This window comes from Electrona antarctica, assembly GCF_951216825.1.
Source record: "Electrona antarctica genome assembly, chromosome: 24".
In the NCBI taxonomy this organism is placed as follows: Eukaryota; Metazoa; Chordata; class Actinopteri; order Myctophiformes; family Myctophidae; genus Electrona; species Electrona antarctica.
The window spans coordinates 30,212,610-30,224,201 of NC_136803.1; the positions used below are offsets into that span (position 1 = coordinate 30,212,610).

The 11,592-nt window shown below is 45.6% G+C and overlaps 1 protein-coding gene across 1 annotated transcript; it reads left to right on the forward strand.

The window, feature by feature from the left end:
• Positions 1–852: 852 nt before the first annotated feature.
• Positions 853–2,310, forward strand: LOC306917615 (oxysterol-binding protein-related protein 9-like; the record flags this gene model as incomplete). The annotated part of the gene is made up of 1 exon (XM_079495913.1): positions 853–2,310. One exon carries the CDS (start codon positions 853–855, stop codon positions 2,308–2,310), a length of 1,458 nt encoding a protein of 485 aa, XP_079352039.1.
• Positions 2,311–11,592: the final 9,282 nt, after the last annotated feature.

Below are 11,592 nucleotides of genomic sequence, written 5' to 3' on the forward strand. Positions count from 1 at the left end.
CGAAAGCCAGTTATACCCCGGCATTGATATATATCTTCATTACGTCAACATCAGTATATATACCTCCGAGCATACGCCGACAGTATAGTACTTTCAACTTACAACTTACATACATTTATACATTGTCATACATACGTTACCTGTTACCCAACCAATATTGAAACATATCGTTTTACTTCACCATTGACAGCCAGTTATAACCCGACTTCAGTATTTCATTTCAATGTTTTACAGAGAGGCTGAGATTTGAGAGTTCGTAGCGGTCGACAGTACTTGCGCGCTCTGCTTGCGCACTAGTAGGCCTACTTGTGTGCAAAGCGCAAGTAGGCACTTGAGAGAGTGCAGTTCTAGTTATGATTAGGGCGATGCCTGTTGCAAGTGCATGCCCCTCCGATTAAGCAATAGTACCTATTGCAGCCGTTGTCAGGGTACTGACTGTAGAGCAGTAGCATGTACGTCTATGACGTCAGAACTATGATGTCATATTCATGACAATAGGGATCTCCATACAGGGGCATGAAAGGGACACATAGACAGACAGATAGAGAGGTTTGTGGAGTCATAGACAACCACTGATCCGACCGACTTGCCACTTGGCACTGCACTCCCCTGGGTCTGCGAAGATACACACAGCAAGTTTACAGTCGATCAGTCAGACGGTTCTCGACATACATACACACATACGAACACAGAGAGATTTCATATGCATAGATAGATTGCCATACCGCAGCGTGCAAATATGGACACCTCCATCATGACAACATATCTACGTCACGGCAAAACCTTATAATTGGGGTGGGGAAATCACAGATACAGTCTAAACTTGAATCATTTGCATGCTTCGTCACGGTGATGGGAAGCCTGCGGACCCGAACGCCGAACACCAGAGGGAGCATTGCCTCCCCTGCCCATGTCCCCCTCTCTTCTCACTCTGTGCCTGATTTCTCCTCCTCCTCCAGCGAGGATAAGTTTTATGATGCCGGCGCAGCGAGCAACACTTCTCTCATGAAGCACTTCATAGACCCTTCAGGGCCTTCGGCCACCCGGTCCATTAGTGATAAGGGAGACGCGCTGAAGCGACCCGACGCCGGCGGCGAATCGCTCGAGTTGTCCGTGCGCAGCGCGGACATGGCCGACGTGAAATGTTATCCGTTCGATGACAACGACGACGCCGGCGAGGACGAGCCCGTGGAGGTGCAGACGAGCGTCATCGCTCACCTCCTGTCTCAGGTCCGACTGGACATGGACCTCTCCAAGGTGGCCTTGCCGACCTTCATCTTAGAGAGGCGGTCTTTGTTGGAGATGTACGCGGACTTCTTTGCCCATCCCAACCTGTTTGTCGGCATCACGGAGCAGCCGGGGCCCCGCGAGCGCATGGTGCAGGTGGTGAAATGGTATCTGTCGGCGTTCCACGCGGGAAGAAAAAGCTCGGTGGCCAAGAAGCCCTACAACCCCATCCTGGGGGAGGTCTTCTACTGCCACTGGGATCTACCCCTTGAGGCGGAGGAAGCCGCCCAGCCCACAGACACGGTGTCAGATGGTCCACTCCCCTGGTCTTCTTCGCCCAACAGTGTGTGTTTCTTAGCAGAACAGGTCTCTCACCACCCGCCCGTGTCTGCATTTTATGCAGAGTGTTTCAGCAAGAAGATGCAGTTCAATGCTCACATCTGGACCAAGTCAAAGTTCCTGGGGACGTCTATAGGTGTCCACAATATCGGCCAAGGCTGTGTTTCATGTTTGGAACACGACGAACACTATGTCCTCACCTTTCCCAGCGGTTACGGCAGGTCAATCCTCTTGGTGCCGTGGTTGGAGCTGGGCGGGGACTGCAAGATCTCCTGCTCCAAGTCGGGCTACAGCGCCAACATCGTGTTCCACACCAAGCCTTTCCTCGGTAGCAAGAAACACCGCGTCACCGCCGAGGTCTTTGCGCCGAACGACAAGAAGCCTTTCTGCTCCGTCAAGGGAGAGTGGAACGGAGTGATGTACGCCACGTGGGCGTCCGGGGAGAGCTCCCTCTTCATAGACACCAAGAAGATGGAAATCGTCAAGAAGAAGGTCCGGAAGGTGGAGCACCAGCAGGAGTACGAGTCCCGCTGCCTGTGGAAGGACGTGACGCTGAACCTCAAACTGAAGTACACGGACGCGGCGACGGAGGCCAAACAGCGGCTGGAGGAGAAGCAGAGAGCCGACGCCCAGGAGAGGACGCAGAACGAACAGCAGTGGGAGACGAGACACTTCCACAAGGTCGGAGAGTCCTGGGTCTACGACGAGGCTCTGTTGAAGAGATTAGCTTCTCAGAGGCACTAGGGAAAGACTCGTAACGATGTATGCAGTGTGCAGTACTGTACAGCCATTTTTTTTTTGCCTTTGCTGTTTTTATGACTGTTTTTAAACCCTGTAGCCCTTTGATATTTGTGTTACAAATTATTATTATTATTATTATATATATATATTCAGGAATCACAACCACTTTGACAACAAGTCATTTGTTGTGCAGGTCTGTATGTATATGACAGTATAGTCTTGTCTTTACTGCTAAAAAGCCGAATGATGGACAAATCGTACATCCAGCAAAAAATAATAATACAAACTCCCCAAAAGCTATTTATAGTCCTATTTAAACAAACAGGCTCTATTTTTTGTTCCTAAATCACCCTCCGGGGCTGAAGTGAAACTCAGTTGAAAGGACAATAACTCAGCCGAAGCTTGACAATCTACTCAGTAACAAACAAATATTTTCCTGTTTGTCACAGAAGAGGTCAGTCACCACATTGCGCTGAGCTCTTCAAAAAGAAGCTGTGACAGATTGCATTACAAAGCCATTTTTGGCAAATCTAAATAACACCTTGTCAAAGCAATGCGCGCACCTGCCATCAACTGTGCCTCGTAAAAGATCACTAGTAGTGGGATTCTGTTTTAAGTACGTGGAAGAGGGGTGAGAGCTCGGTTCAGCCGGTTTCACACAGTGACGTGCTCTGCTTTTTTGAGGTCGTATGACTGTGAAGCTAGTTTTAAAAGGGAAAGCTTGAACTATACCAAAATAAGTACAGGGGAAAATGTTCATTCTAAAGTTTTAAGCACTGCCTAGAAATAATAGAAAGCTTCCTTGGAGGGAAAACAGATTCCCCAGCAGGAACATTGCTTGAAGCTGCGTTAACTTGTCTCCTGCTTATACTCTCTCGTCACATTTATAATACAAAAGCATACTTTTCAAAAGCGTTTTTTTTTCTTCTCCTCATTGATTCAGTTAGGTAATGATCATGAACATGCATGCAGTATTGAAATGAACTGCCAGAGCTTTTGGATACGTGTTGTTAAAGTAATTTGTCGCACAAAAACTTCCCTTGTACAGCTTGTATAAAGGCCTTTACTTTTGAACAGGATGAGGGATTATCTGAAACGCACTGGCAGCACTTTTTGTGGTTGCTAAACGTTTCAAACTATAACTTTTAGGCATTCAGTTCAGTGTAGCCTATTTCCAAACCCCATCATCAAGCAATACATTTCTTTACCAAGTCAATGCATTGTCTTGTCAAGTAATTGATTGTATCCCTTATGTAATTATTCAACTTGAATCAAAATGCTCATTGCTGACTGGCTTTGTCTTTGTACTGAGTAGATCATTTTTCATGTCAAGTAATATAATTATGTAGATTAATTATATTCTTGTCAAAATTAAACTTCGAGTCAAATGCTCAGCCTCATTGCTGATCTGACTGTTATCTCTGCCAGGCAGGGGGGCTAATCTTGCAAACTGCTGGACCAGTTTATAGTGCGCTCTGACAGTAGGCCAAGGAATATAATAACAATTTTCCAATCCGTTAACGACAACTACGTTATTTAATATTTGTGTTAATGCAATGCATTGATATCTCTGTTAATTTGGAAGTGCTTATTTGGGCTACATACAGTGTATGCATCATTGGCTCCACCTTTTGGTTAGAGTTGCTAACTTTGAACTTGTGTTTTGACGCCAATTCCTCACGCGTACGCACGCACGCACGCATGCACGCACGCACGCACGCACGCACGCACGCACGCACGCACGCACGCACGCACGCACGCGAAAGAAATAAATAAAGAAAGAAAACTATCACGGCTACCATCATCAGACAGATGATTGACTCCCCCTGCAGCAGGCCTAGAGGCAAAGAGCTCTATTTGTGGAGGTCTACTCGGAATAATATGTTTTAACGCTCGCATTTTTTATTGTTTCAAAGCTTTCTTCAGAGTAGAAACAGTCTACCATGATAATGATTCTAAAAATAATAATAATAATAATAAATGCTTTTTCTGGTGGATATTTCCTGTCTTTCCCCGCACATTGTCATCAGCAGGAATCTAGTCTAATGAGGTTACATGCAGTACTAGTGTACAGTGTACTGTATAGAATAACAAAAGTACCCTGGGGTACCAACACAGCCCCGCACCATCTGCTGTTTGTGACGCCCGTGCTGTTGTGGGAACGTATATGTTGTGCTTAGCGACACTTGCATAGATTGCTATCCTATGGAATATTTAGAAGAGCGGCCTGCGTTTGACCTTGACAAATCATGATTCAATGCGCGAGCCTTAAAAGAAAACCACTAACCTCTCTCTGTATTTCATGAATATTTGACACATGTAAAATATGACACCACTTGAAATGCACCGTATGGGGGCGTCGATGTTCAAGGAATACCTAATGAACTTTGCATGGTTAAGCTTCAATGTCATTCAAACGTCTCAAGTGCAATTTGCGCACATATATGTATATATATGTACGCACGCGCACACACACACACACACACACACACACACACGCGCTGCCCTTTAATCTAAGTGTCTTTAATGGAGTCGAAAACACGTGAGGCAAGGATAAACATTCCTCTATACCGCTGACGGTAATGGCATATGACAAATCAGGATATGTCTGAAGGAGATAGGGATCAATACATTACGTCTGGAATTATAGTCTACGCAGCATTGGCATATGCTTAATGTGCACATTCAACGTAGCCATACTATCTCCAAGGATGCGTTGCATTGTGATTGAGTGGACCGGCGCATTTGCATGAAAGCATGTCTATGTTAAATTGCCTTCTCATTTTTGCACCGGCCTTGAATATTGCTGCGCATTTACATTTTAGGCGTATACTGTATGGGCCGACGCTCTGATCCGGAGGCACTTTTTAACGGAATTTATTTCTTTAACTTAAGTTACTAAAGCCCCCTTCCCGTTTCGCTGAGCCAGCACCCTCTTTTCTTATCCCGACCGGCCCTGTTTTGGAGTGTATCTGTAAACCATGGTCTTGATCACTTCGCGTATAAGAAGCCCTGCTGAAGCACTTTAGAGATCAACTGCTTTCCTCAATCCTAGTGCATATACTTCATTGTACGTCAGGCAGCTTGCTGTAAAAGTTCAGTTGTCTGTTCCAAACTTGCATGGGGCCTTTGAGCTTATACAATATGGGCTACTTTTTGCAGAATGTTCACCCACCTGGTTGGCAAGTTATTTAAGAGCATACCTATTTGCACGCACCTCGACAGTGGGTGCAGGGCCAATAAGGAAATTATGGAAGGAGGTACTGTTGGTAAAGAATTACTTTATTGAATAAATAAAAGACAACGTTTCGATCTTGACAGATCTTCGTCAGGTCAGTATCAAGTTATTTAACCCATTTTGGGCGGGAACCCCTTGTGGTGTTTAAGCTTTACGTTATACTTTAGCTATTGAAAAATAGCAGATCTACAAGCTCATAGCGCGCCACCGAGTGGCGCGCTACTAGCTTGTATGTCTGCTATTTTTGAAAAGTCGTGAAAATGTGGTGAATATATATTTCAGAGCGAACATTTTTAACTCAAATATTTGCTTCTGGGGGGTCCCTGGAACAACATATTTTGAGATGGGGCTCCATGGCCCAATAGAGATAATTCTGGGGGTCCTTGACATGAAAAAGGTTGAGCACAACTGACATAGAAACATGGGTTTTTCAGATAACTATTAGGATTTAGAAGCCTTTTTTTTTTAAATCGCCATCAGTCCAAAATGGGTTTATAAGTTGTGCATTGGTTGTACAACATCGCATATATGCAGGATGTCATACAAAGGGGCTGTGTATTATTGCTCATTCATGCTTCAAATACCTATATAGGATTTGCCTGTAATGTGCTGTACAGTATTTGTATTTGGTACACTATGTATGCCTGTCCTCTCAGAAGAAGACCCAACACAGCTATATAGCTGCATGTGAATGATGCCACTGACCACCGTTGGCCACGAAAGCCTCAAATGCCTGCTGAAGTGAAAGTCACGGTTGGGTCATGGTTGATCGTTTATGCATGAGAATGTATAACCGTTCACTGTTTACCATTTGGACAAATGAGGCTATCGTTACACCACGACAATAGCACATTCGGCTGACTTCTTGTGGAAGCAGTCACCCGGTATATTGCGGCTTCGCCACTGAACACCACGGTTGTGTTTTGTGTGGCTTCAAATTGCTCACATGTTTTATAATAAGAAAGGAGTGACAAAACACCTCACCTAACTGCTATATCAAGCAATGCCTGGGGAACCTTTACCTATTTGAGACGGTGTAATAAATGGTAAATGGTGCATTTATATAGCGCCTTTATCCAAGGCGCTTTACATTCACACACACATTCATACACCGGTGGCGGCGGAAACCATGCAAGGCACAAACCAGCACATCGGGAGCAATTAGGGGTTCAGAGTCTTGCTCAAGGACACTTCGACACCAACTCTGGGGGAGCCCGGGTTCGAGCTGGCGACCTTGCGGTTACCATCCAGCCACTCTATCCCTGAGCCACCGCCGCCCCTATAATAAGACACGGTAACACCAGCATGAAGACAGAATGACAAAAAACAAACGTCAACACACCTTAGATGTGTGTGAGGTGCTGGCACGCTTGTGTCTGTCTGCTATATCCACTTTTTTGGTGAACCTGCAGTCATATCGTATTGTGATGTACGACGGGGTTGCTGATTCCCAGGGAACACCATGACATGACAACTTATTCTGATAGGAAACCCCTTTCATTGTGGCTTCCACAAACTGGCTCCAACCAAGTTCAGCAACCGAGCATGAGACAAGAGGGGTCACATCCCCTAACAGTCTCATCAAAAGAACAACCCGCACTCACAAAATAAGTTTAAGAAAGAGCTTTTAATATGTCGCAGCACCAGTCAAGAAACAAGAAACGCTTCGGCTGTTGTCCCTCGTCTGCATACATATTTTGACTGCTGCAGCAGCACCTCACAAGCTCTGAAACTTATGTTGTGAGTGTGGATTGTTCTTTTGGTTTTTTTGTTTAGGGTTTCACTCTTTCTTCCTTTGAACTTTGGCCTATACCATTAAACCCGTAAAAAGATTAAATAAAATCACACTCATGTGAAGTGAGGGGCGCTCTTATCATAATAAATCATCGCATTCCGGCCAATCACTTTTGGCACACAAAGCTGGGCATAGGAGAGGCTAGTGCCGCTCAATAATAATGACATAATAACACCTTAATCCCCCGAACACATTCTCCATAAAAAAATAACAACTAAATAAGTAAATAACAAGAATAATGTATGTATGCGCCACCCACCCAACACTCCCCCGGATTCTAAAGTATTTTGTTACCATGGTTTGCAGCAAGCAAAACAAACGGCGAAGGCGGAAAGGGAGACTAGAGTAGTTGCATTAGTAAATCATTGTTTTTAGCCCCAATCTATTGCTCTCATTTGTCCTTGTGTGGATGACAAGCCTCTCGTCTTCCAACAACTGCTCGTTGTAATGTAGCTTTTTTTCCCTTCTTTTTACGTTTTTGAGGGATATGTTAGCACAGCGGGGCTCGAGTGAGACTAAATAAAATAAACGGACTGCGACAGCATTACCGACATCCATGCTGTAGTGTAGTACAACTCCATGGAGACAAAATGAGATTCGTGTCTGGAAAACAATGCTAAGTATAGTGTTTAACCCATTTTGGACTGAGGTCGATAAAAAAAACATTCCCAATTTTTTTTTCTGAAAGACCTATGTTTCTATGTTAGTGGTGCTCAACCTTTTTCATTTCAAGGACCCCCAGAATAATCTCTATTGGGCCACGGACCCCTATCTCAAAATATGTAGTTCCAGGGAGGGACCCCCGAAAAGCAAATATCTTAGTTAAAAATGTTCGCTCTGAAATATATATTCAATGATTTGCGCCACTTTTTAACGATTTAAAAAAATAGCAGACCTACAAGCTCGTAGCACGCCACTCGGTGGCGCGCTATTAGCTTGTAGATCTGCTATTTTTCAATAGCTAAATTACACCAAAAGGGGTTCCCGCCCAAAATGCGTTAAACTAAACTCTGTCTCACAAATGTGTGTGGGCGACTCAACACAGAAGGGAATAGGCTATCAATTAGTGTACAGTACAAGGACGGCAGCATAAACCACTTGGTACATTGATGAAAAACACAAGACCCAGTTGGAATATGTCAACAGGAATGTGTATGTGTTGTTGTTGTTGCATAATGCAGGAATGGCGCACGGCGGACGGTGGACAAGCTGAAGTTCTGTTAACACAATTATAAGATGTGTCACTATAGCAGCCAAACATAAAACAATGTAATGATGGCGGTGGCGATGGTGGGTTGCTCGAAATGCCATGGCAACTGCTTAGTTATGACGCGAAACTCTCGTGGCTCGAACACAGAAATTGGCAAACAAATCTCACTAATGGTGCGAGACAAGAGGGAGGGGATCACTTCCCCTAACGCATCACCCACGGTTTCCAACCATAACACTGTACATAAAATGTATGCCCATAACGAACAGAGTACATTAATCCCCCCAACGCAGTCCTGATAACGAATAACTTAAGTGAACAACAATGAAACGACTGGAGGGTTTGATGAGGCATGCCGGCTGCTGCATCTCCAACAATGTCTGCTCAGCAGCTGCCCTATTTTGCCAGTGGCAGTCATTGCAGATGGATTTGGACAGCATTCCCTCAATGGCCTGTAACTGCCGCCCTCCTGTACGTTAATGGCAGTGAAGGAGGTCATGGTGCCCTCGGGGATGGGCAGTTACAGTATACACACAAGCCCCGATTCTCCACATCGGCAGCAGCCAGACTGGGGGGTGCAGGCCTTATACATCTGTCTCCTCTCCTCTGTGCGTCTTGTTATTGGCGGGGGAGGACACTGGAGACACCGGCTGTATTGTCTCTCCATTGTCCACAGTCCTCCACCCACTGTGCTTGTCTTATGTGGGCAGGGGCAGTCCACATGGGACGGACAGACAAACATGCTCTCAAAGACAGACGGTCAGGCCAGAGTCCTTTATAAAGGCCTACAGGGCAAACTCCTCTTGGGCAAGACATGAGAACGCCTTAAGGCGATTTCACATGGTAGGTGAAATCATGATTTTTCCTTTTTTTCTTTTTTTTTCTTTTGCTATTTTGCTTTCCCTATTCACCTACCATGTCTCACCTTAAAGGTATCTTCAGTGATTTCAGTTAATTCAAATATCACTTCTTTTTTGTTTTGTTGTGATAATCCTCCCTACTATAGAGTGTGCTTACCATATAAGGAGTTCCTCCCTGTCCCCAGTTAACCCCTGGGGTCAAAAAACCTTAGGTTTCGTTTTTGGCTATAGGTGGTCCAGCCTTCATCCAATCAGGGTAGAGAGGGGCCTTCCGCCAATCATGAGCGAGCGGAGGTGGGCCTTGGTGTGTGTGCTGTTGGCCTGTTGCGTGTCCCCCCCCCACTGTAGTGCATGCATGTGCACATCTTGTTACCGGGGAGGACTGTTTTTTTTCTCCAAATCACCCAAATCACTGAATGCTCCTTTAAGCTGTTTCTCTCTCCTAAACCTGGTAAACAGTCATCCTGGTAAACAATCATCATGGAATCATCCTGGAGTCATCCTGGAATGTGGATAGGCTGAACTGTTGCAGCAATGAGACCGGTGCAGCTCATCCATTGCTCTGTCAGAAGGTCCATCAATATTTGTAGTGCCGGTCTCTCTCTCTGTAAATGGCTGTTTTTCTGCCTGAACAGCCGTTGATTCGAGCCGCCATCTGGACTGGATAGGTGTCTGGAGGCCCATGTCAATTGTAGTGGGGTAGCTTGGCACCTCCTCAGGTTGGCATACTGCTGTTGAAGCTTGACGACAGGAATTGGTGGCTGTCAGCGGCCCCCCCTGAGATTGTCAGTGGCCATGTTGGTTGGCGGGAAGCAGCAGCAGTCCTTAGCTCTTGGGGTTATCAAGGCCAGCATCTTGGGTAGAATATTCTGATGCCCACACCCAATGGTGAACCTTTTAAGGAAGGCCTACAACTGGTCCTGCTTTTCACTTGTATAGGCACTATAGGAATTCGTAATTTTTGTCCAGCTTGGTTATCCCACATCTAGAACAACCACATTTAAACAATCTCACTAACAGAGAGAGACAAGAAGGGAGGGTATCACTTCCCCTAACAATTCACACATGGTTTCTAACATTGAACACATACAGTATAACAGTACATTTTGATAAAATAATATGACATAAAACAACATAACACCCTAATCTCCCAGCACATGCCCATATCAAATAACGACTAAATAATACATTGAACGATGATGAAACAATACATCTGTCTGCGCCCTGAGGAATGCTGGGAACGGCCTGTCCAATGACATGCACGCCCACACAAAGTGTGTGTGTGTGTGTGTGTGTGCGTGTGTGTGCGTGTGTGCGTGCGTGCGTGCGCGCGCACGTATAACTAATCCACAAATCCATTGTATACTGCACAAGGTTGAACTGAGAAAACAAAACAGATGACCGTTAGCTCGCCGAGGGGCCTCTGCGGAAATAAATGACATTGCTTTGGCAACGGTAGGCCCTCCTGCCACCATTTAGAACGAGGGCTGGAATGGAATGATGTTTCAATTTGTGCTGTCTGACAAAATGTCAAGATCATTTCTTCCCCGAGTAATGGAGCTGCCGAAACAGCGGTGTGCGGCCCGTGCCATCTGTCCACCACCTCTTACACCCTTTGCGCTCCCTTTTGCACTCTGTCCTTCTCCCCTGTCTGTCTGTCTGTCTGTCTGTCTGTCTGTCTGTCTGTCTGTCTGTCTGTCTGTCTGTCTGTCTTTCTCTTTAAATCTTTCTTTTGCTCTTTTTGCTGTTTTTCCCCCGTCCTTTCCCCCCCCCCGTCCTCGGACTCCTCCTCGCCCCTCCATCTCTCCCCACGCACGCTGTTCCCATTTACCCATCGCATCAAACACATCTGCCTGACATCCATAATGGATGATGATAATGACTTGGGACGTGGTCCTGTTTTGGTTCCACGCCGGGCCAAGATTCTATACGGAGAAATGGTTGTGTGTGTGGCGCAAACAGCTATAGAAGATGGAAGTATGGAAGGGAGGACGGCTCATCACAAACGATGACCAAATGCAGGTTTAACAGTGACGTGTGGAGTGTGTGTGTGATACTCGCATGTTACGACAGCTGTGGAAGAATCAGGAAGGCAGAAGTGCGTTGGTTTCTCTGGGGAACGTTATGTAAGGCAGGGGTTCTCAAGGTTTTTGGCCGGGGACCCCTGGAAATGCTTTGGCAA